Genomic DNA, 23126 nt, shown 5'->3' on the forward strand with positions numbered 1-23126 from the left:
CCCCCCGCCCCGCAGGCCCCGCCCCGGTCACCCCCCCGCCCCGCAGGCCCCGCCCCGGTCACCCCCCCGCCCCGCAGGCCCCGCCCCGGTCACCCCCCCGTCCCGCAGGCCCCGCCCCGGTCGCCCCGCCCCGGTCACCCCGCCCCGCCCGCAGGCCTCGCCCCGCCGGCCCCGCCCCCGCCTCACACCTCCGGCGCGACCCCAACCCCAGGCCCCATGCTTGGCCTCGCCGCGTCCGTGCCTCCAGCTGGCCTTTCTGGGTCCGAAGAGCAGACTTTGGGCCCCCCCAATAAGGGGCCTCCCGGGGTCCCCAGCTCCACCCGCGCGCCCGTCTCCACCTCCGCAGCGGGGCTGCGGGCACAGCCAGCGCGGCGCGCCGGGGGAGACCCCGCTCTGCCGGGCTCCGGGGCCCGCGGCCCGCCTGGCCGGGAGCAAGGAAGGACCCGGGATGGCGGGGCGCGCCCCGGGGCGCCTGGCTGCGCCGCGCGGAGACAGTGGCGCCCCAGGGAGCCAAGCCGGCGTGGACGCGGAGGCGGGGGGGGGGGGCCTGCTACCGGGAACCCCAAGACCCAGGGGCACGCGCGCCCGGGAGCGTCGTTCCCCGGCTGCGGCACGCGCACACGCCACCACACACGGACGGGCGTCCGGCCCAGGCGCGCACGCACACTCGGGCGCACGCGGACGCGGACGCGGCGCCCCCGGGACCTGCAGGCGCAGCCCCCCCCACCCCCCCACCCCCCGCACAGCGGGTGACGCAGCCTCCGGGAAGCGCAGGTCAGCCCGGCGCTCGCCACTGCCCGGAAGGGCCCCGCGCAGCAGCGGGCAGCCTGTGCTGGGGGCACCCCGGGGCCGCGGCCGCTGCGCCCCCTCCCTGTGGGGGGCTCTGACACAGACCCAGCTGTGCCCCACCCCGCCGAGTGGGCGACCTTGGTGAGGCGGTGTAGACCCCCGGCGGCAAAGAGCCCGATTGCCCCCGCTGACGCAGCGCGGCGGGGTCCAGGGGCGTGGGGAGGAGCAGGAGGGGTCCAGGGCAGGGGCTCTCCTGGCCGCCCCTGTGCAGGTGGGGTCCCTGGTGGCTAGGGCGGGGAGGCTGGGGGGAACGCTTCCCGCCACCACCGCCCCTGGCCGTGCGGGGAGGTCTGGGTGGGCGGACGCTGTCCCACTGGGGTCTTGCGCCGTCTGCAGCAGCCCCCTGCCGCCCTGCCGAGCCGATGGGGGCTGTCAGGGGAGTCGAGGACCCTGCCCACTGCCCCCACCTCCCGGAAGCCCCCCTGTAGATAGGGGTGAGCCTGAGTGTCTGATGTCTGTGTGGAGAGCTCTGCAGCTCACCCTGCAGTCATAACTGGGGGGCTGGCCCCAGAGAGCCGGCTCCTGCCTTCACCTCCGGGGCCAGCCGGCAGCCCTGCCTTCCAGCCTAATCCTTCCTGAGCCCAACCTGGCCCCCAGGCCCCAGGGGAGGGAGTGGAGAAGGTGTCCAGGGGCTGGGGAGCCCATCCGCGTCTGCCCGTCTCTCTAGTGGAGTCCAGGTGGCACACACGGGCTGGGACGCCTCCCTGGATGGCCCTCAGCCCTGTCCCCTCCATACTCAGGGGTCTCAAGCTTGCTGGCAGTCTCCCTGAGCTGAAAGCTGGGTACTGGGGTTCAGGGTGCAGGCAGTAATGGGCCCAAAACTGCAGGCCCAGACCTCCCCTAGCCTTTCCAGCAAGTGGGGAAGCCCAGCCCCCAAGGATCAGGCTCCCTGCCAGAGGGCATGAAAAAGGGGGTCGCCATGGCTCCTCGGCTGCCACTGCCCTCCATCCCCTAGCCCTTTGCATGGAGACGGGGGTCGGGGGGGGAGACCCCAGGACTACTCTCCCCCAGCAGAACCTGAGCCAGGCCCAGGGGCTGGTGCTCTCCCCAGAGAAGCAGAAGACCTGGGTGCCTCTTGGGGCTGGGGCCCTCCCTGCCACTCTTCAGACGTGTGGGGGTGCCAGGCTGCTCTGTGCACGGTGGAGGCCAGGGGAGCAGCTCCCAGCCCTGTTTGGATGGGGCTGGGCACGATGGCCCAAGAGGCGGGTGGGTAGGCAGGGGGCGCTGTCTCCTGACCACACTGCACCCAGCCCTCTGCAGCTCCTGGAGGGCTGTGGCTGGCGGCGCCACACACACCCCGCTTCAACAGGGACTGGCCCCTCTGGTCAGTCTGCCCAGCAGGTGAACCTCCCTGTGTGCACCCTGCCCTGCCCACCTGGAGGCCAGCCCTCGGCAGCTGCCCATCCTGTCCAGCATGCCGCTGCTGGCCCTGGCTGCCCCCCACCCCCATGTGCCAGTCCCCGCAGCCCTGGGCAGGGGCACCTGCCTCTGGGGGTTCCGGGAGATGCTTTCCTTACTTTGTCTGCGTCCAGAGACGCCATACCTGGCTCGTGGCCCCCCTTTAAGGACCCCCAAAACCACACCAGGCCGACAGCAGAAGCCGGGACCCTCTCCCCAGCTCAAGAGCCGTAACTGCAGCAGGATGGGCCAGTCCAGCACTCGGGCAGCGCAGCCCCTGGGGGGCCCAGGCGGCCTGCAGGTGGCGCCCTCGGCACAGAGGCCTGGCCCCGGCCCACACCCCAGCCCAGCAGGGCCAGGGGAGCCAGTTCCACCCAGCAACACACCTCACTTTGGCCTTGGGGCCTGGGCCTCACCCTCCTGCGCCCGTCTAGCTCCTGTGTGGGGGCTCCGCGGTGAGGTGGCACTGGGTCAGAGGGGCCATGCCAGGGCTCCCTGCATATCCCCGTGCACAGCCCCAAACCCGGTGAGCACAGAGGCGCCCGGAGGGCTCCCAGGAGGCTGTGTCCCAGCTGGCCAGCTGGCCCAGGAACCACCCCTGGGCATTCCTAGAGCCCATCTTCCGGTCATGGTGGGGGCGACCGGTCTAGTGGCCGAGCAGCCCTTTCTGACACCTGGTGGCAGCAGGGCCTAACCTCAGACAGCCTCTCCCCCAAGGCCCCCCCAGGGAAGTGGGAGGCTCCCCACAGTCTGAGAAAGAAGGGGGTCCGCAGGCCCGGGGCTCCACGCTTGTCAGAAGGCACAGGACGCTGCACCCTGATGGGGGCCAGCACGTTTCCAGGTTGGCTCCAGGCCTGGAAGACTGCTGTGTGAAGCTTTGGGGCCCTCAGTGGGGGGCCCCTGCGAGGACCCTGGGGTTCCCTGCGGTCCTAAGGGCCCCTCAGAGCGGCCCAGGAGGTGGCAGCGGCTGAGAAGCCCCCTGGCTGGCAGAGCCCCAGTTCTGATCCGGGCTTCCCTACCCAGGCATGGGGAGGCCTGGAGACCATGTGGGCCCGGACGGGGGCTGCAAGGAAACCCCATCCTAACCCCCAGCAGGGGCCTGCAGGCAGCTGAGGGCTGGCGGCCCTGGGTGGGCGTCCACAGGCTCGGCGGCGGCGGCAGCCAGGCAGCCCGCCCAGCACACAGCAGACCACAGCCGGGCCCCACCAGAGCACGGGCAGCAGAGGCCCAGTCAGGACTGAAAGCCACATCAAGAGAAACGTCCCGACGGGGGAGGGAAGGCAGGCGGGCCCACAGCCTCCCGGCCGGCCAGCAGAGCTCAGGCCGAGCAGACTGCACAAGAAGTTGAAATGCTGAAGCGGAGAACGGAGGGCAAGTCCAGCGTGTCTCTGGCCACTGGTCCAGCTCTGCTGCCCCCTCCAGGCAGGTCCACTCACCGCCACTTCAGAAGCCCCAAGGCAGGAACCCCTACGGCTGCTCTGTTCCCCAGGGGCTCCCCAGGGGCGGGGCCGGCTATGGGCTGCGCGCAGCCGCAGAGGCCCCGGGGGGCTTCCTGGAGGGAGAGGCAGGACTCGGCAGCCGCTCAGAAGCCTCTGCCTCCGTCCAGACCCAGACCCTGGGGGTGCCTGTGGGGCCCGGTCTACCTGTGACGTGAGCATACCGGCCTGGGGGCCTGGGGCCGGACACCGGCCAGCAGCCGCAGTCCCCTCAGGAGCTCAGCTGAGACCCAGCCTTGTTCTGCCTGGGACTTCAGGCCCCCACCTGCCAAGGGGCCCCCAAATCAAGGTGGGCAGCCTGGCGCAGCATGTGCTTGGGGTGGGGAGCCCCGGGCCCCCGCCCCGACCCGCCTGGCAGAGCCTGTGCACCCCGGCTCCCATGGAGGCGGCCTGGGGTGCGTGAGCCACGTCCACGGGAGAGGTCCCCTCGGAGGGCAGTGTGGGGGCTGTGACGGAGACGAGGACCACACGCCCGCCCTTCAGGGACAGTTTAACAAAGCGGGTGACGTCGTGGGTGCCCGGGGGAGGCCCCCCAGCGCACAGCGGCCCTCGGAGACCACGCCAGACCTGGAGCCAGAAGAGCCACAGGCCGAGCGGGCGCTGGCAGCCACCGTGGCGCAGACCGTCCGCGAGGACAGCTCAGACTCTAGAGACCCGAGTACAAAACATTTAAAAAATATCGCTGAGACATAGCAGGGCCCCAGCACACCAGCGTCCGACGTGGACCCGGGGACACGACGCAGGACACGCGGGTGCCAAGCCAGTGGGGCGCCCGGCGGGAGCTGGAGGCTCAGGCCCCCACCAGGACGCCAGCCACGTGCTCCAGCTCCCCCAGGTCCGGCTGGCAGCCGCAGCCGGGAGGCGAGGGGGTGACAGCGGCGAAGGCCTCCAGCCCTTCACCGAGCCCCGCGGTGCCGCCGGCCACCCCCGTCAGCACGGCGTCCAGGCCATAGTAGGCAGCGTCCACGTCTGAGAACAGCTCCCCCACTGAGCTGGGGCTTTTACTCCCCAGGGTTTCCAATATCTGGTCCAGCGACTTCTGGAAGCTTCCTCTGCTTTCTCGAGGGCTGTCCACCTCCTGGAGGCTGCTGGGCAGGTCCCTCGGAGCCAGGTCCTGCTCGTGGCCGGGTCCTTCCCACCCCGGGCGACACAGGAGGTCTGTGGACAACAGGCGGTCGGGGAGCGCTCGACCGGTGCTGGGGGGAGCCCCCGGCCACCCCGTGCCGTCGCGGGCCATCTCCTCCCGAATCTGCCGGACCGTGTTGGCGATGAGAACGGAGCGGCACAGACTCGGCTCCGCCAGCATGTGGCACAGCTGAAGCTTGACCAGAGACATGTCCAGGAGCGACTGCCGTTGCAGGCCATAGGCCAGGGCGCCTCCCGCCTCGCCCTCGCGGTCCCGGTACTTCCTCTTCAGCCCTCGTGCCAGCATCGCGTCGCTGGAACCCAGGAAGACGCCGTTAGTGCCCGGCCCGGCGGACACCCCCATGCCACCTCCCTCCGCCCACTGTTGGCTCGATGGGAGTAGCCGACAGCCAGGCGACGGAGGTCCCGCCGGGCCCCAGGCACTTGGCCCCCGTCGCCCCGCCAGGCTCAGCGCGGGTGATGGAGGGGAGGGACCAAGCCTAGCCTCACCCGCACCGGGCTGACCCCTGCCCCATACAGCCGGTCCCCACGGCATTCCCGGGGCACCTCCCATCCCAGCCGGGGCACCGTCCCACATGCCAGCACAGCCCCAGTCCAGAGGCTTGCCAGGTGGCGGGCGCCCTCCGGCAAGGCCCGCAGGAGACCCCCGGGAGAGGGAGAGCACACGCGCCCGCCAGGGTCTCAGCCCCGGAGTGCTCTGCGCCTTCACGGCACCGTCTCCGCTTGTAAACAAACCCGAGGCCAGGGCAACCGAGCCGGGCACCGCGGGCCTCCTGGGGGCCCAGTCCCACTGCTCACCTTGCTCCAGCGGACGCCATGGCGGCACCACCGGGCGTGGGCAAGTCCACACAGACTGTGGTCCTGAAGTGACCCTGAGGGCCGCTGAGCAGAGGGGGACACAGACCCATTAGGAGGCCTGGTCTGAGGCGGTGCCCTGCAGCCCGTGACCCCCAGCACAGGCCTAGTGGGGCCCCAGCTGGGCTCTCAATAAGTTTTTGGGTCTTGGGGCCCTGCTGTCCACAGAGGACAGGGGTCCATCCCACACCCAGGCCGACTCTCTGATGCCTACTTGGCACAGCGCCAACTTGGGGGGCCAAGGCAGTGCAGGTACCGCCTGGTCCCAGCAGTCCCCGGTCTGGACAGTGGGGCCAGCACAGACCCGGCACTGCCCAGACCTGACCACCACGTAAGACCACTGCCGAGCACCCCAGCACCTTGCCGGCGGCCGCCCTGGGCCCGCTGCACCAGGCCCCAGTGAGTGGCCACGGCCAGCAGGCCCGAGCTGCATCTGAGGGGCAGCCACTGCCCGCCCCCACTGCCCGAAGCAGGCTGCAGCCCACCCGGTCCCCAGACCAACCGCGCTGTCTAGAAAAAGGCCACGGCTGGCCGAGCTTTCTTCTCAACCTTGGTTGTAAAGGGAAGGAGGCTGAGCGCGGGAGCAGCCTCTGTAGGAAGGTGCAGGCCCCGTCCGCACACGCAGGGGTGCCTGGCTCCTGCGGGCTTGAAAGGGCCTTCCCTCTGCCCCGCCGCCCTGGCGCCATCCCGGGTGCACCGCCCTCCCGGTGCCTGGCGCCAGGAGAGGGAGGCAGGAGGCCTCTCCCGGGAAACTGTCCCACAGCACGCTTCCCTGCTGGTCCTGTTGGGGACAGTCGGCTTCAGGAACGTCCCTGGCAGCTTGTGTCTGCCACTCGCCCGCACCTGCACCGGCCGGCTCCCCCTCTTGCCCCCGTCTACCCTGATGTCAGCCTCCACTGGCCAGGGCGCTGGGCCAACCGCACGCCAGCTTCGGTGCCCAGGTGGGCACCTGCTCGCCGCCAAGCTGACGGAGAAGCAGGTCACCGAGCGGGCAGGGAAGGCGCAGCGAGAGGGACTTCGCGCTCCTCAAAGCAATTCAAGCCAGGACACAGGGACGGCGGCGCGCCCCATGGCTGGGGCCGGGGCGCCCCAAGCCGGGGCTGCAGGCGTGTCCTGCCGGCCCTCGGCAAGGCCGTGTGTCACCAGCCGGCGCCGGTCTGCGAGGCGGCCCCGCGACCCCAGCGGCCCGGCAGCGCGCCCCGCGCCGCGAGGAGCAGAGGGGGGGAGGGCGACGCCCGCCCCGGCCCGGACAGCCGGGCGCGGGGGCGCGGGGGCGGGGGCGCGGGGGCTCCCCGCCGAGGGCCGCCCGGGTCGGCCGGCCAGGGCTGCTGGCCCGGGCGGGCGGGGAGCAGGGGCGGCTGCGCGGACCTGTCCTAGTCACAGGCTCGGGAGACCCGACGCCCCGACAAGCCCGAGCGGCCGGGCTCCCCGAGAAGCGGCCTCGCCACGCGGGGGGCGGCAGGAAGCGTTTCCCCGCGCGCGGGAGCGGCGGCGGGACCCCAGCCCGGGCCGCGAGCGGGGGTCCCCCGGCCGCCCCTCCAGCCGGCCCCCCGCCCACAAGCCCCCGCCGGCCGCGGGCGCCGCTCACCTGGCCGCCGCCCCCGGGCCCACCTGGCCGCCCGCGCCGCCGCCGTGGGAGGGGCCGCGGGCGGGCGGGGCCTCCGGCGCCCACAAAGGGTCTCCGGGCGCCGCCGCGGGTTGGCCGAGCGCGGGGGGCGGGGCCTCCGATTCAAACCGGGGGCGGGGCCTCTGCGCGGTTCCCGCGCCGCCGCGCGGGCCGTTGGAGACGCGCTCGCCCAGCTCCCAGGGCTCCCCGCGCGGCCCCAGCGCGCCTGCGCCAGCCGCCCTGAGCCGGGCCGTGGCCAGGCCGTGGGCGGGGTCGGGCCGTGGGCGGGCCCGAGTAGTGGGCGGGGCCGGGCCGCGGGCGGGGCGGGCGAGAGGTGAAGATAATCTGTTTTCATCGGAGAGTCTCAAAGAGCGTCCCGGCCCCGCGTCACCCGTCCCGGCGCCGTTTCGCGCGCCTGAGGCCCGCGCACCCCCGGCCGGGTGGGGACGGCCCGGCGCGCAGGGGCTCGCGTGGCGGCGGCGGCCCGCAGGGGCGGGCGGGGAGCCCGCGACGACCGCGGGGCCGGCGGGGGCGGGGCCGGGGCCGGCGGGGCGGGGCCGGGGCCGGCGGGGGCGGGGCCGGCGGGGCGGGGCCGGCGGGGGCGGGGCCGAGGGCCGCCCGCTGTCCGGGAGGGGAGGCCCGGGAAGGCCCGCGCCGAGCGCCAGGTCCCGGGCGGCGGCCCCCGGGCGGGCAGCGCCCAGCGAGGGCGGGAGAGCGCCGCCCGCGGACGGAGGCCGGCCAGGCCGCGGCGGGCGGGGCCGCCAGGGCGGCGGAGGGCGGGGCGGCCGCGGAGACCCGCCCGGCCGTCAGGGCTCCAGACGACCGCGCGGTCGGAGACCCGGGCCGGGCCCGCGGAGAAGCCGCCGGAGAGGCGCCGACCCCGCGGTCCCCGGGCGCGGCCTCGCCGGCGCCTCCGGGCTCCCCGCCACCCGCCAGCAGGCAGCGCCGGGCGAGCCGCGACCCGCCTACCCCGGGAGGGAGGGCGGGGAGACGAGGCTCGCGGGCTCCAGAGGGGCAGCAGCGACGTCCACGAGCGCAGCGGCCAGGCCGGCGCGGTCACTCGCGGGGCTCAGCGCGGCCGCGGCGACTGCTGAGAGGGCGGGCGGCCGCCGCCGGGAGGGGTGCGGGCCGGCACCCGGGCCTCCTCTGCGGGCCCACCCCTGCGCCGCGCCGGGGGGCTCCCTCGCCCGGGGGGCGCGGAGGGGGCGTGGGGGGCTCGCCGAGCGGGGGCACCCGTCCTCTCGCCCACTGTCCGCGCCCACGTGCCCCTGGCTTCCCCGGGGGACCCTCTGCCCCGCGGCCCAGCAACTGCCCCACCGGCGGGCGCCGCCGGCCCGCCCCTCCGCCTGCCTACCAGGGGCTGCGCCGGCCTCCCCGTGTCCGAGCCGCCCCACAGCGGCCCACGGCCCCTGCCGCGCTGGACGCGGCTCGTCGGCGCTGCCCCGGGGGATGGCGAAGGCGGAACCCGAACGCGCCCCCCTGGGTCAGGCGCTCGGAGGCCGCAGGCACAGCGGCAGCGGGGACCCCGGGGCTGCTCGCGCTCCGGAGGCCCGTGGGCGCGCGAGGCCGGCAAGGAGGCGGCACGCCGGCCAGCCTCGCAGGAGCCGGCCTGAGGGTGGCCGCTGGGGCCGGAGGCGGCGGGCGCCGAGGGCCCCGGGAGCCCTCGCTGCGCCGAGGGCGCGGCCTCCGCCCGAGCAGACACCACGCGGCCTCCGAGATCACGCTTTCCCCGGAAAAGTTCTACTTGGGGGGCAGGTTTCTGCTCCCCTACGGCGGCTCCCCAAGGCCAAGGTGCGCCCCCGCCGGTTTCCCTGGCGGCCCCTCTCCGGGGACGCGCGCTCCTGCCACGGCCCCTCCCAGGGCCGGCGCCCTCCAGAGGCTTTCACCCCCAGTTTGCAGAAAAGCCCCGGCACTAACCCCACACTGAGGGCTCCAGCTCGGGCTTAATCCCAGGGGGGCCTCCCGGGAGGCGCAGCGGGTTGCGGCAGCGTGTGGAGCGTCCGCAGCCTCTGCAGCGCGGGTTCGATCCCGGCCAGGGAGATGCCACAGGGCGCAGCAGTGGGCTTCAGTGGATCCGCCTGTTCTGCTCCCCACTCTGCCTCTGGGGAGAGGCACCCCCGCGGCTCCGGCCTGCACCCTGTTCTTGTATAAATAAATCTTAAAAAAAAAAAGAAAAGAAAAGAACTGCAGGGGCCACAGCTCGGTCCATCTGAAGCCCCAGATTGAGCAAGGCCACTGTGTACTGACCACGGGAGTCACCCCAAGAGGGAGTGAACGAAAGTTACTGCCGAACCCCAAAAGCAGCAGCACGGAGGACACGCCCAGGGACCCGCAGGCGCGCTGGGAAGGATCGGGGCGGGCAGGCGTCCCGTCGGCGACGGCAGGCCTATGGGAAGGGCAGCGGAGCCCAGGCGGGCAGCGGAGGGCCAGGCAGGGGTGGTCAGCGCCCTGGGGTGGCGCCTGGGCTCGGGCCCGCCGTTCCACACCCCCCCGCCCCCGGGGAAGCTCGGTCACCCCGGCCCCTTCTTGCACTTCCAGACTCACCGCCACGGGCCGACCAGCTCTTTCCGGAGGCGCGCGGGCCCGCGGAAGGCGGGGAGCGGCCCCTCTTGGTCCTGCTCTGACTTTCTGCGACGGGTTCGCAGCGGCGGGAGCAGGGGCGTTTTCACCCTTGGTTGTGGCAGTTGCGCCTCAGAGACCTTTTATATAACAGTGTACTTCCGGGATCGTGGAAGGGACCAATCAGGTGCTGTGGGCTGATGGGTAAATGGTCCAATCAGCCCCAGGATTGAAAAATGGTCCAATCAGACTTGTGAGCGGGACACCCCGCGAGCGGATATAAGCCGGAGCGGGCGGGCGTTGAGGCAGACGCCGCCCGCCGAGAAAAGGGGCGCGCAGCGTCCAGCCGCGCCCCGGAGGAGGGGAGGCGCCGAGGGACTTGGTCACAGCCCCGGCCGGGGTCTCTGGCGTTGCCTGAGAGGAGCCCAGCCGGGCCTGGCGCCCCGAAGAGCTGCTGCTGGTGCCGCCCAGCGACCCCCGGGAGCTGCGGCCACTGGGTGTCCAGACGCCGCTCCTGGGGACCAGGGGAAGCCGCCACACTGGCCAGTGCTGCCCAGCGCTCCTGGGGGCCAGCGGCGACCGCCCCTACGCTGCCCGGGTGAGGCCGCCGCCCGGCCTGCAGGCGCGCCCCAGGGTGCTGGGCCTGGCCGCCACCGCCGGCAGCTCTGTCCCCGGCGTCGACCCTCCGGCCGTGGCCTCGCGGCCTCCCCGCGGCTTCGTTTCCTCCTCCCGCCCCAGGCCTGCCCGGCGCCCGAGTCGGCCCTCCCCGCAGGCGCCGCGGGGGCCCTGGGGCGGGCGCTCGGCCGGCGGGGCCTGCGGGTGGAGCCAGCCGCCTCCGGAGCCGCCACTGCGGCCCGACTCACCGGTCAGCGCCCGGGAGCTGCCCCAGTTACTCACCGACCGCCGCAAGCGTCGTCGCCCGGCGGTTGCGGCAGTTTCTCCTCAGAGCCCCTTTATGTAGCCGCGCACTTCCGGCATCGTGGAATGGACCAATCCTGTGCGAGCTGTGAGCTGATAGGTGCTCAATGGTCCAATCAGCCGCAGGATTGAAACGCGGTCCAATCAAGCCAGCGGTGGGGGGGGGGGCACCTGAGAGGGGATATAAGCCCCGGGGGCGGCGGTGAGGCTCTGGTTCCCGCCTCCAGGGGAAGAGGAAAGACGGGGGGACCCTGCTCCTGGCCCCCAAGAAGAAAGCAGCAGCCCTGGGGGCCGGGGCCTCCGTCCTGTCTCGGCCCCACGGGCCCGCACCGGCGGGGCTCACGGCGCGGCTGCTGCTGGCGGCGCCCGGGCGGCGGCCGCGGGCGTCCCTGCCGGCGGCGGCATCGCCGAGGCTCCCGGGGGAGGCGGCCGCGCGGGCCACGCGGGCTCGAGCCTCCTGCTGGGAGACACCCGGGAGGCCGCCCTGGAGCGCGGGGGGGCCCGCAGGCGGTGGCCCGTCCCCCCGGGCCCGCCCGTGCTGGCTCGGCGTCGGCGTCGGCGTCGGCGTCGGCCTCTCGGGCCTCTGGCGGCTCTCGGGCCGGGCGGGGGCGGCCGCCGCGTCCCCATCCGGCCTCCTGCCCCGACCGCACCGCCCGCTTCAGAGGTCGGCCCCGCTCGTCCGTGAGGTGCGCTGGGCGCCCAGGCGGGAGCGCGGGCCCGCGGGCTGGGCGTCGGCCGGGCCGGACGGCTGAGCCCGGGGTGCCCTGCGGGCGCCCCCCGCCCCCCGCGCCCCTGCCTGTCCTGCCGCGGCCCTTCCTCCCCGCCCTGCGGCGGACGCGGCTCCGCTGGGCTCGGCCTGCCCCCAGCACCGCACCCCCGAGGGGTTCCCTGGCCCCGCGCCCTGATGCCGCCGCTGCCCCAGGTTTCCCGGCGCGCTGCGGCCGCCCGTCCCTGCTGCGGGGACGGGCCTGGGCCCTCCTGTCCGCCCAGGCCCAGCTGGCAGCCGGGGGAAGTTGCTGGGTGGCCCTGACAGCTGGGGCGCCGGCGTCCTGCGCAGGGGGCAGGCACGGGCACCTGCAGGGCTGCCCCTCCCACCAGCGGCGGAACCAGACGCCCAGGCCGGGTGGGCCCGGTGCGGGGGCCACGGTGCTCAGGCCACACTGGCCGTCAGGGAGAAGAGTGGGGAGGCGGGCACCGGCCCCAGGCGCCCGCACCCCCTCCCCTGCCAGCCCCGGGCAGCATCCCTGGTGTCCCTCCTGCTGGCCGGGCCCCGGCCCCTCGGCAGCCCTCTGCCAGGGGAAACATCAAGCGTCCCCCCTGCCCCCCGAAAGCCCCACACTGTCCCCGGAACCCCTGCCCTTCACTTCCCCACCCAGGACACGGTTCCGGCGAGAAGGCTCACCCCGGCCGGGCCCTCCAGGACGTGGCGGGGACGCCGGGAAAGGCAGAGCCTCTCTCCGGGAGGGAAGGTGGGGCTGGCGCCTGCGTCTGTACTTTTATTTCTTACTCATGAGCTTGTCCCGCGCGCGCCTTCTCAGCAGCTCGCTGAGCAAAACCCTGCAGAAGGGAGCACGTCGTTCAGCGCGGCCGGGCAAGGCGCACACGCCGAGGGGGCTCCCCGGGGCCCCACGGCCTGGGAGGGCCAGGGAAGCACTGGGGTGCAGGGTCAGCTCCCCACCCACCTGCTCAGGGAGGTGTCTCTGGCCCTGGGGTGGGGGTGGGGAGCGGCCCGGAGCTGCCTTCACAGGGTCGAGGGTCTCTGGGGGCCCTTCCCCTCGGCCACCAGGACGCCCAGGGTGGTCTCTGTCCGCCTCGGCGAGGGCTAAAGGCCGAGGGGCTGCCCAGTCCAGGCCGTGCTGGAGGAACAAGCCGTGGTCCGGGCTCCTCAGCACATCCAGCGTGGGCGTGGGGCCTCGTGGGCAGAGGGCACCTGCAGACCTGCTTGGCCCAGGGCGCCCCTCCCGGCCGGGCTCCCCCAGGTCCTGCGGCCACACACACACTCCCGGGCCCAGGGGTGTGGCTCATCAGGGCTCCTCGTGCAGGGCGCTCAGGGAGGGCCCCGTGCCCTGCTGGGCCCCCGGGGGGTGCACGGCCGTGGGGAAGGTGCCACTGTTGGTGGGCAGCGTGGGCAACCGCGGTTCCTCTGAGTCCCTGGAAGCCGCGAGCCAGGTGGAGTCAGCCCTGATGTGCCAGTGGCTCCAGCTGAGGTGTCTGAGGTCCTCCCGCAGCCTGAGGTCCATGGCCAGCAAGTAGATGATGGGGTCGGCCACACTGTGGACCGTGCACAGGCACAGGAAGACCACGGAGGGTGTGTAGAAGAAGTCACGCTCCAGCAGGCACAGGGCAGTCGTGTTGCCCTTGTGGCTGGAGAAGGCAGCCGCCCTGATCAGCAGCACCAGGTGGTAGGGCGTGAAGCAGGCCAGGAAGATGGCCACGACGGCCATGAGCAGGCGCTTTATCCGGGCCTTCTGGGCGGCGCTCAAGCCCATGCACTGCCTGATGCTCTTGAAGACCTGCCAGTTGGCGTAGGCGATGACGAACAGTGGCACAACGAAGCCGCAGGTGAAGCGCCAGTAGTAGTAGATGGCGGTCGTTTCGTTAACCAGCACTGGCTCGAAGCAGGTCATGTTCGTTGTGACCTTGAACACTGGCGAGAAAATGGCACCGACCGAGACGAAGACCCCGGCAGAGACGAGGATGGCCACCTTCTGGTGGCGGCGTGCGCGGCTCTGCAGCGGGTACACCACTGCCACGAAGCGGTCGCAGGAGATGCAGCACAGGAAGAGGATGCTGATGTAGATGTTGCAGAAGAAGATGTAGGCGGTAACCTTGCAGGCCCTGTCGCCCAGGCCCCAGCGGTGGTTGTCCCGGATGTACATGATCCAGAGCGGCAGGGTGCTGGCGTACAGCAGCTCGCACAGCGCCAGGCAGAACAGGTAGATGGCCAGCACGTTGCCCTGCAGCGCCTGCAGCAGCGTCAGCCACGCCGTCACGCAGTTGGCTGGCAGCGCCAGCGTGCACACGGAGCTGTACAAGACCATCAGGATCACCTTGCTGCTGTTGTAGGGCATCTGGCACGGCTCCCCATTGGCGGTCTCGAGCCCTGCGGGACAGAGTGAGGACGAGAGCGAGGTCCCTGGAACCGCCGGCCTGGAAGAGACTGGGCGGTGCTAGGAAGGGATAAGGCTTGCGGTGACCAGCCAGGACACACCCGCCACTGGGTTTCTAAAAGCGACCCCGAGATGGCTGCCCTCTAGCCCGCTGGTGGCCCTGTGGACGCAGGACACCAGCTGTGCCACCCAGAGCACCCATGACGCGCTGACGTCTTCGCACGCATCCCGCTTTGCTGCAAGCGCGTCCTCCCTGCAGGTGGGGCGGGCACTCTCCTGTGCGCCTTCAACACGCAGGGCCGGCGGCCGCCTCCCCCGCGGGGCACAGCCGCAGCCTGACCCCAACCAGCAATTACTGAGGAACACAGTCACCAGCCCCAGGGGTGGTGGACTGTCCACCTCTTGTCATTTTCTCGAGGTTTGCTTTATACGTTTGAAGCTACTGTTGATTGACACATACGAGTTTAAAACCACAATTTTCCAGTGAAACGCCCTTGCGTGCTGCCGTCTGAGGCAACATCCTCTGCCCCCCCACCCCCAGAGCACAACCTGCCCCAGACGCTGTTAACACAGGAGGTCACGCATGAGGGGAGCTCAGGCCGCAGGAGAGCGACTGGCGCCATTGACGAGCGGACAGCAGGACGCAGAGGAGACCACGGCTCGTCCAGGCTGACTCCGCAACGACCAGGGTCCTGACGGGTGGGGGGAGGAGGCCGAAGGGCCGGGCCGGGGCTTGCTGGGGGCTGGACAAGACTCCGGGCTGCGGGGCGGGGCAGGGGCCGGGCGGCCTGTCACTCCTGTTCTTCCACCCCAGTCACGGGACCGTCTGGACCTGCGGCTGCTCCATGGGTTTCTTTTGGGTTTTTCCCAACTCATTCGTGTCAAGACACCGGCGCTCCTTCAGGCCCGCCTGCGTCGCCCGCACTTGTGACGCTGCCCCCGGGCACCGCGACCACCCACGCCTGCCATCCCGGGAGCCCCGGGGGAGGGCCGCACTGAGGGTCTGCCCCTGGCCCGGCGCATACGGCCCCCTGCCGCCGGGAAGGGGGCGGCTGAGGCCGGGGGAGGGGGCGGGAGGCGGCGAGGGTCTCGGGCCACTGGGGCGCCTCCGGGGGCCCTGAGCCCCGCGGTCCCCTCGGCCTGGGCCTGGGCTTCCCAGCGTGCCAGGACCTGGGAGCCGGCTCTGCCCAGGCTCTCGCCGGAGCCCCTGGGGGTTGTCTCCCGGTCTGTTTTTATTTTGAGAATTATGCTTTCGGACACTCAGTTTTGGGGGGATGGTGAGGCAAAGTGCATTGGCAAAGCGCCCAGGCTCCCTCGCGAAGGGCAACGCCACGAGGCGGGCTCACCTTCCATGCCGTGGCGTGTCAGGGCCTCCCGGTTCCGCGAGTCCGTCCCCGGGTCCAGAGCCACCTGCGGGAAGAGCGAGCGAGACGGAGCTGCTTTGGGGAGCTGGAGCAGGACGGCGGCGAGTGCCGGTAGGGGGAGCCCCGGCTTGTCAGGCTGAGCCTCCGTCCTGTGGACACAGCAGGCCGGGACTAGGCCGGGGCGCGGCTCTTGCTTTGAGGGGAACAGGCGCCACCGTCCGGGCTGCACATCCAGGCTTCTGGGGGTGGCTGAGCCTCGACGGGGGTGACAAAGGAGGGACAGCTGCAGCCCGGCCCGGGGGACCCCAGGCAGCCTCTGCCTCCAGCATCAGACAGACGGGAGGACTTAGGAAGCCCCCAAAGTCCCCCAGCTGACTGGATGCCCCCCCCACGCCCCCACCTCGCCCTGGCCCGGGGAGCTCGCCTTCCTGGACCACAGCTGGCTCCTTGCTCCCTCGCACGCCCAGAGCTCGGGGGCGCTGCGCTCACACGCGGGGAGCCCCAGCAGTGCCCGCCCCGCCCCTGGCCTGGCCGAGGGGTCCTAACCAGGCGCTTCCCGGGGTGAAGCAGCCGCCAATGTCCTGGCCTGCGAGCGCCCCCCGCTCTCTACCCGGAGACGCCCCCGCAGACAGCACGACCCGCCGGGTGCTGGCTCTGCCCCTTCCCTCCGCCCCCTCCGCCCTGACCCCTGGGAGGCCTGGGGCAGGCCTGGAGGCGCCCGGAGCAGGACCTGCGCCCACTCTCCTGCAGGCAGGCCTGCGTCTCGGCAGAGGGACCCCGCCACCCGCGCCCCTCCCTGGCGGGCAGAGAACCTGGGGCTGTGGGCTGCCCGGCCCCACCCCGAGCCGCCAGCCGCCTCTCCCAGCACTGCGTGCCCCTGCAGAAGGGCCTTCAGGGACCACCGCGCTGCCCTCCGTCCCGGGCCGGCCCCTGCAAGCGGGGCGGGCGGCCCCTGGGGCGAGGAGAAGGCCCGGGCCTGGCCGCCAGGGGGAAGCTGCCGGGACCCTGACATGGGCGGGCCCAGCGTGAGATCCAGACCCAACACCCCGCGTGGGGCGAGGGAGCCCCCGTGCAGGGCCCTGGGGGGCAGGCTGCGGGGATGCCCCTACCGGGAGCGTGGAGGGCCCCCTGGCCTCCCCTGCTGCTTTCCAACATCAGCGGTCACCTTGGCTTTTGGAAAGATGGGGGGATGACCCCTCCCGGGGGTACAACCTGCTCCCCCAGAGCCACGGGCGCGGGGTGTCTGGAGAGCACTTCAGCAAGAGCGGGGAACGCGGGGCTGCCAGGCTGGTGGCTGCACCCATGGGCCCGGGGGCTGAGGCCCAGAGGCGGCCGGCGCCAGGGCCTGGCCGCATAGAGGGGAGGCAGGTGGGGGCTGGGGCCCCGAGAGAACATGCAGCCACCCCCGGCCCAGGACCAAACTGCCCGGCTGGGGGCCCAGGCGGGGGCCCTGACCTCCAGGAGGACCCGGCAGCCCTGGTCCTGTGTCACGGCAGCCGCAGGCCAGACGCTGCCCCACCCACTCACAGCCGCAGACCCGCTCCCCACCCTACCGCCCCACTTCTGCTTCCTCCAGGCCCCCCTCCCTGCTCCCTCCCAGCCTGCCCCTGCCCCCGGCACCGGCCCACGTTCCCAGTCCCCCAGCACCCTAGGGTGCCGGCGAGGATGGGTGGGGCAGCGCGTGAGCCTCCCGTCAGGCCAGGCGGCCGCCCGTGAGCCTGGGGCCCCATGGCCTGTCCTGGGGGGCTGCGCCCCCAGCTGTGCTGGGCGGTGCAGGTGGGCCCGGGTCCTCTCTGGCTCCCAGGGAGGGGGTCGGATGGTGGGCGCCTGACGAGGGCTGCCCACCCTCGTGGGACGCCTGGCCGCCGCTGCCCTCACCCACCCCCACCCCGGCCCACCTGTGGGTCCCCTGGGGGTCTGGGCCCGGAAGCGCCAGGTGCTGGCACTGGACTCTGGCAGCGGCCGCCCCAGGCAGTCTGGGCCTCTGGGTGGGGGCAGGCATGCTCAGCATGCGGTTCTGAGGGCCCCACCCGCCCGCAGGGAGCACTGCGCCTCCCGCCGCCTCTCTGACCCTCAAGGCTGCCCCATGCGCCAGACGCTCTGGGCAGGGGGCCGCTGCGCCCTCTCACCCACGTGGAGCCCCAGATCCTGGGGGCATCCGAGGGGAGGCGCTGGGTGGGTGCGGCTGAGCGGCTCTGTGCCCTGCAGGTGGGGGCTGGCGGTCCAGCGCCAGGGAGTCAAGGCCCAGGCCCCGTGTGTGCTTTCTCTGCCGTCCACGTGCGCCGCACGCCCGCCGAGGGTGCATCCCCCCGTCCTGCAGGTGCAGGGAGTCTGCTGAGCACAGACCCCTGAGGGAGCCCCTGCCCACAGCCCTGCTCCCCACACCCTCTGTCCACCTGGCCCTGCTCAGGCCCCAGCCACCCGCTGCCCAGACAGGCCCTGGAGAGCGGCACCGGGGCCTCGGCACCCTGACACCCCGAGATCAGCCACAGCACGGGGCAGCTGGGGTCCCGATCAGTCCAGGCTGGACTCTCCAGTCCCTGGGGCCAGCAGCCAGGCCAGAGAACTTTCCAGAAGTCTCAGGGTGGTAGCGCCTCCAGGGGAACAGCAGAAGCCTGGTGTCCACCACCAGCCCCGGCCCCCCAGTGGACACCCAGCAGCCCGCGCACCGGCCACACTCACAGTCGCAGCCACCGGCTTCCCCTCCGCAGGCCTGCAGGGCTTTCAGGAAGTGGCTGGGTCCACGCGCTTCTCGACAACCCCCACCCCCGCCCCAGGCCGACAGAGGGGAGGAGCCCGGAAGGCCAGGGCTGTCACCTGTGACTCTGCATTGAGAGTCTAGTGCTATTGCCCAACCGCAGGAGGTGGGGGCCGGGTACCAGGCGAAGCAGGACCCCCGGTGGGGCAACCGGCTCCTCCCTGGGGCCTGGCCCGGCTGCCTCCGGGCAGGATGGCACAGAGCAGGGGTGCCCAGGTGTTGCCAGGGAGCTGAGCCCCCCACCCTGCACCCTGCAGCCCCTGCCCTGTGCCTGATACCCCTGGGGTGGGCCCGCCACCTCCTCCTGGGGGTTGTGCCCTGCTGGGGACACAGGCTCCGACCCCCGCCTCTGAGCCGGGGCATGTGTGGGGATCCCCCTCAGGGTCTCCACAGCCCTCAGCCTGGGCGCAGGTGCCCTCCTGGGTTGCTGGCCCTGGCTGGACTGGCCTGGATCCAAGGGGGAGAAGCCACCGGCTCGCAGCCCCACCTCACCCAGCCCTGTCCAACAGCTGGTCCTGGACTTGGGGTGAGCCAGAGGAACCATGGGGGCTCCCACAGCTCCCCACATGGCCTGACCGGCCCTGGTTCTTTCAGCCCAGGGACAGGGAGGGGCCCCAACACCTCTGGGGGGACTGTGCCTGGCACTGAGCAGGGGCAGGAGCGACGGGAGCCAGGCCGCTGCAGTCCTGGGTGTCCCCCCAGCCTGCGGAGGGCCTCACTGTCCCGGACACCCGCCCCCCAGCTCCACTGGAGCCCGCCGCACTGGCTGCCTCCCCTAGCACCTGCCAAGCACTGCCACGGCATCCCCGCCTCCAGGGCCAGGCTGGCTCCGGTGAGCGAGGCTGCGGGGCTGGTCCTCACCCTCTGGGGCAGCAGCTCTGTGGCTCAGGCCCAGGCCAGGCTGCCCGGCCGGCCCCAGCTCTGCCAGTCACCCCCTGCTCTCCACCGCTGCCCGGGCCAGCAGGCCCCTCCCCACCCAGCCTCCGGCAGGGGTGGAGCTGAGGGAGTGGGTCTGCCTCCCCCTCCTGGGCACCCCTGCCCCCCAGAGACGGTCCTGGAAGGGGGTGGGGCTGCAGGCCTGGGGGCCTGGAAACCCCTATGACAAGGTCCAGGGACCCTCAGAAGGTGGTGGCTTGTCTGTGGTCCCCCGCTTCCTGGGGCAGGTGCCGTGACCCCAAAAGTCTTCCGCATCGCCCCAGGCCACGCTCACCGCTTCTTGACGGAAACTGCTCATCACTGAAACATCCAGCACTGAAGCTCCCCTGCTTTCAGGTGGGGCATGTGCTCCTGGATCCTGGGGTGAAGGCCGGGCACCTGCTGCAGGGCCCATGCACAGCCAGGCCGGCTGCTCCCGGCCCCAGCCCTTCCAGAACCCCACCTCCACCCCCCGCACCCCCCACCCCACCCTCCTCCCCACCCTGCACACGGGGGCCTGGCGGGCCACAGCCACGTGCCGGCCACGGCCACAGGCTCCGGGCCTCGGAGCCCGCGGTCTGCGTGTGGCCAAGTCCCAGGGCCACCCCGCCCCAGGGCTCTCGGTGCTGCCTGGCGGCCAGGTGCACCCAGCCCTGTGCCCGTCCTGCCGAGCAGACCCCGCAGCCTCACCCCTTGCCGTGACCTGTCCCCCCCAGCCCATGTCCGGCGTGTGTCCTCGGGTTCTCCGCACCTTAGGGGTGTCGGGCGTCCCTCCTCCCGGCCCGGTGGTCACACACACACGTGGACGGCCCCGCGCTGCTGCCACCCCCCCCCCCCGGCGGGAGGGTGGACACTGCTGTGAGCCGTCAGCCAGCGGGCTGGGACGGGACTCGGGGGCCCGGCGCAGAGCAGCCCAGTGACGTGGCCCTCGTGTATTCTTGAGGCCACTCCAGTGGGCCCCTGCTCTGTGAGGGTGTCCATGTGGCCTGGCTCTTTACACGGTGACCAGGGAGGCCGTGTCTTGGATCACGGATGCTGGGCCTGGCGGCCTGGGACGCGGTCTCCCGCCGGCCCTGCCCCCTCCCGCGACCCACTGCGGGGCCGTGAGCACAGCCGGCCGGGGGAGGGGAGGCAGGACCTCCCCGCAGGCAGGGCGCCGTGGAGAAGTCCCGGGTGCCTCCAGAAGGGGACTTTTGGGGCAGTTTTGAGAGAGGAGGGGGCGGAATTTCGAGAAGTGTCGTCCCGGAGTGCGGTGATTCTGAAACCGGGCCCCTGCCCTCGAGTTCCTCTGACACCCTGAGTGGAGTCAGGTACCGTCTGGCCAGGACTCCCAGGGCCGCCCAGAGTGGGCCTGTGCCCAGGGGAGGGCACCACATGGCGCCGTGTGTGCACCTGGGGCCGCTGGGTGAGGGCCACAGACGGGCCAGGACGAAATGGGCCCCCATGATGAGAAGGGGCCCCAGGGGTTGGTCTGGGAAGAGGAGGGAGAACTCCGGGGGCCTGAGTAGGAGGCTGGACTCGGGAGGAGTGACTGGCAGGAGCGGGCACCTGGGCCTCGGGGCGGAAGAGTGGGGGCTCCCGGCCCCCGACTGGCCCTGGACACACCCTGCCCTTCCTTGGCAGAAGGTGCCCCCCAGGTACAGCAGGTGCGCACTGGCCTTCCAGGAGACCCACGGCACTTCCAGGGATGCCAGGGCCCTGGGGTGCTTGGGGTCCCATGTTCAGCTGCCCCTGGGGGAGCACTGGAGGGTGAGGGTCGCCCTGGCCCTGCCCCAGAGAGTCCTGACCCGGTGGGCACCGGCCCCCATGGGCCTTGGTGCCAAAGGGCCCCGGAAGCTGGCCCATGGAGGACACCAGGGGCCTCCTCAGCCAGGCGCCGCGGGGGCAGAGCCGCCTGGGAAGGGCCACAACGGAGCGGCCGGCCTGGGCTGTGTGCCCAGACGGGACGCGTCCCAGAAGCAGGGGTGCCACCTCGGGTCCAGCGCGGGTCCCCAGACCAGCCACCTGCGCTGAGACGAGGCCTGGGCCACCAGCCTAGCCCCCGTGGGCGCGGCCGCATGGGGAGCCCTGTCTGCGCTTGTGGGGGTGGGGGCGGCCCAAAAGGACGCCGGGCAGCAGGTGGAGCCTGAAGCCAGGGACCCCAGGGGCTGCTCCCCTTCTCCTTTTCCAGTTTTACCATCGACAGAGGTCGCGCACCCCGCCCTTCCGCCTCTGGGAACCCCATGACCCGCCCACAGCAACTCTGCAAGGAGTGGGGATCCAGGCCAGGTCCCCGCCCCGGGCGTCGCCCCAGGGGACATGCAGCACCTCAGAAGACCTGGGCTTTGCCGTGAGGGCGGACAGCAGGCCAGTGCAGGCCCCTCGGCCCGCGGGCGCCCGTCCTGCCACAGAGCCTGGCCGGCCCCGCTGCCCTCACAGCGAGGGGTGGACGGTGGCCAGAGAAGGGGCTGGCCCTGCGGCAGCAAACCCCCCTCTAGCCGCTGGTGGCCAGGGCGGGAGAGCTCCGGGGGTGCCTGCGGGCGGCACCTGCCCCTCGCCTGTGTGTGAAAGCAGAAGTGACGAGGGAATGTGGCGCTGGGGGGCTCGCTTCGCCCCAACCCCCGTGGAACCGGAGACCATGGCCGCGTGGAAAAACACCGGCTGACATGGCCTCGACAGGAAACCAGAGGCTTCCTCTGCAGGTTGTGGGGCTCCAGCTCCGCTCACTCAGCAGTGGGGCGCGGCCTGGGCCAGGCGACAGAGGGTGTGCGGTCAGCGCCGGGGCCACCGCCCAGGGCAGGGCAGGGCGCGGGCACGGGAGCCAGGGGACTTGGAGGCCAGCCAGAGCAGGCGGGCGGACAGGCCGGGGACGGCACATGAGGGGTGCGTGCGTGGGACCTGTGCATGTGAGGCCGCCCACAGTTTGGACCAGGCAGCAGCTGCCCACTTCCTGCCCAAGCTGTTACCTCCTGGGTTGGGGCGCCCCCACCCCATGGAGGGTGCAGCCCACACCTGCCCGGACGCGCCACGTGCCTCCAGCCCCTGGAGGCCCCTCACAGGGCATGACCAGCAGGGCTGCATGCACAGCTCACACGGGTGTGCGAGGGGCAGGGAGCCCGGCACACATGCACACACGCAGACACTGGCCCGCGGGCGCCGCATGCCTGCTCCCGGCTCGGAGCCCTGGGCCACCTTCTGCATGTGGCCCGTGCAGGCCACCTGGCCCCTCTGGGCAGGCCTGGGGCAGGTGGGCTGAGGGCAGGAACAGAGGTGGATACCTGAGGGCATGGGGTAGCCAGCCGGGAAGAGTGCGGAGGGGCCTGGCACCCTGGGTGATAGAGAGGGGGCTGCACGCAGCGGGGACCCCACTTGGAGCCTCAGCCTGTCTTAGTCCGGGGCTTTCTCCCCCCAGAGCCCACCTGGGCCTGGCCCTCGTCCCTCCCCCGGCCGGCCTGGCTGGGAGGAGGAGAGGGGGTAATTCCCTCAGCTGCTGGGGCACTTGAGCTCCCCGTGAGTGTTAGGTGGGGCTTCTGCCTCTGCAAGGCCATGGGAGGAGTCCGGGGGGGGGGGTTCCCCGCCTGTCTCTGCCCCGACTGTGACCTCGGTTCTGGCTTCCCGAGCCCAAGCAGAGCCGCTCCCTCCCCGGATTTCATGGCCTCCAGGCTCAACAGCGGCGCCCACTCGGCAGCCCCCGCCCTGTCACGCACCCTCCGCGCCTGGAGACACGGCAGGCGGGCGGTGCCAGCCCTGGGCAGGCTCCGGTGTGTGTTCTTACAGGGCCTTGGTGCAGCTGCTGGTTTGCTACATGTAAGTTCCCGTCATCTGCAGACAGATCCTTGCGCTTCTTCCTTCCAGGTTTGGCAAAATAATCCTGCAGGGTGTGGGGCTGGAGGCTGAGGAGAGACTGGCCAGCACTCCACACCTGCACCCCGCAGGGGGGCCAGTTGCCCCGCCGCCCCTAGGGAGCCATGAGCAAGGGCTGGGCTTCCGGGTGCAGGGGTCGCCCCCCAATTGCAGCCCCCCCCCCCGCCGTGGCTGCCTGGCGGTGGGTCTCTGGTGGAGCCTCGCACCCTGGGTCCGGCTCAGCGGCCCATTGCCGCCCATGGGAGCTGAGCGTGGCCGTCCAGAAGGGCAGGGAGCCTGCCCTGGTAGGTGACCGAAGCCGCTGCCATA

At 72.4% G+C, this 23126-nt stretch overlaps 2 protein-coding genes across 2 annotated transcripts; both read right to left on the reverse strand.

The window, feature by feature from the left end:
- Positions 1–4533: 4533 nt before the first annotated feature.
- On the reverse strand, positions 4534–7375 carry CDCA4 (cell division cycle associated 4; the record flags this gene model as incomplete). Its single annotated transcript, XM_084240346.1, has 3 exons — positions 7333–7375; positions 5688–5771; positions 4534–5182 (listed from the first exon to the last, which is right to left on the reverse strand). Exons 2-3 carry the CDS (start codon positions 5705–5707, stop codon positions 4534–4536), a joined length of 669 nt encoding a protein of 222 aa, XP_084096472.1. The 5' UTR covers positions 5708–5771; positions 7333–7375.
- A 5476-nt stretch (positions 7376–12851) lies between these two features.
- On the reverse strand, positions 12852–16313 carry GPR132 (G protein-coupled receptor 132; the record flags this gene model as incomplete). Its single annotated transcript, XM_084240347.1, has 3 exons — positions 12852–13930; positions 15284–15450; positions 16141–16313. 3 exons carry the CDS (start codon positions 16311–16313, stop codon positions 12852–12854), a joined length of 1419 nt encoding a protein of 472 aa, XP_084096473.1.
- Between the last annotated feature and the right edge of the window lie 6813 nt (positions 16314–23126).

Source organism: Talpa europaea (genome assembly GCF_964194135.1).
Source record: "Talpa europaea genome assembly, chromosome: 8".
In the NCBI taxonomy this organism is placed as follows: domain Eukaryota; kingdom Metazoa; phylum Chordata; class Mammalia; order Eulipotyphla; family Talpidae; genus Talpa; species Talpa europaea.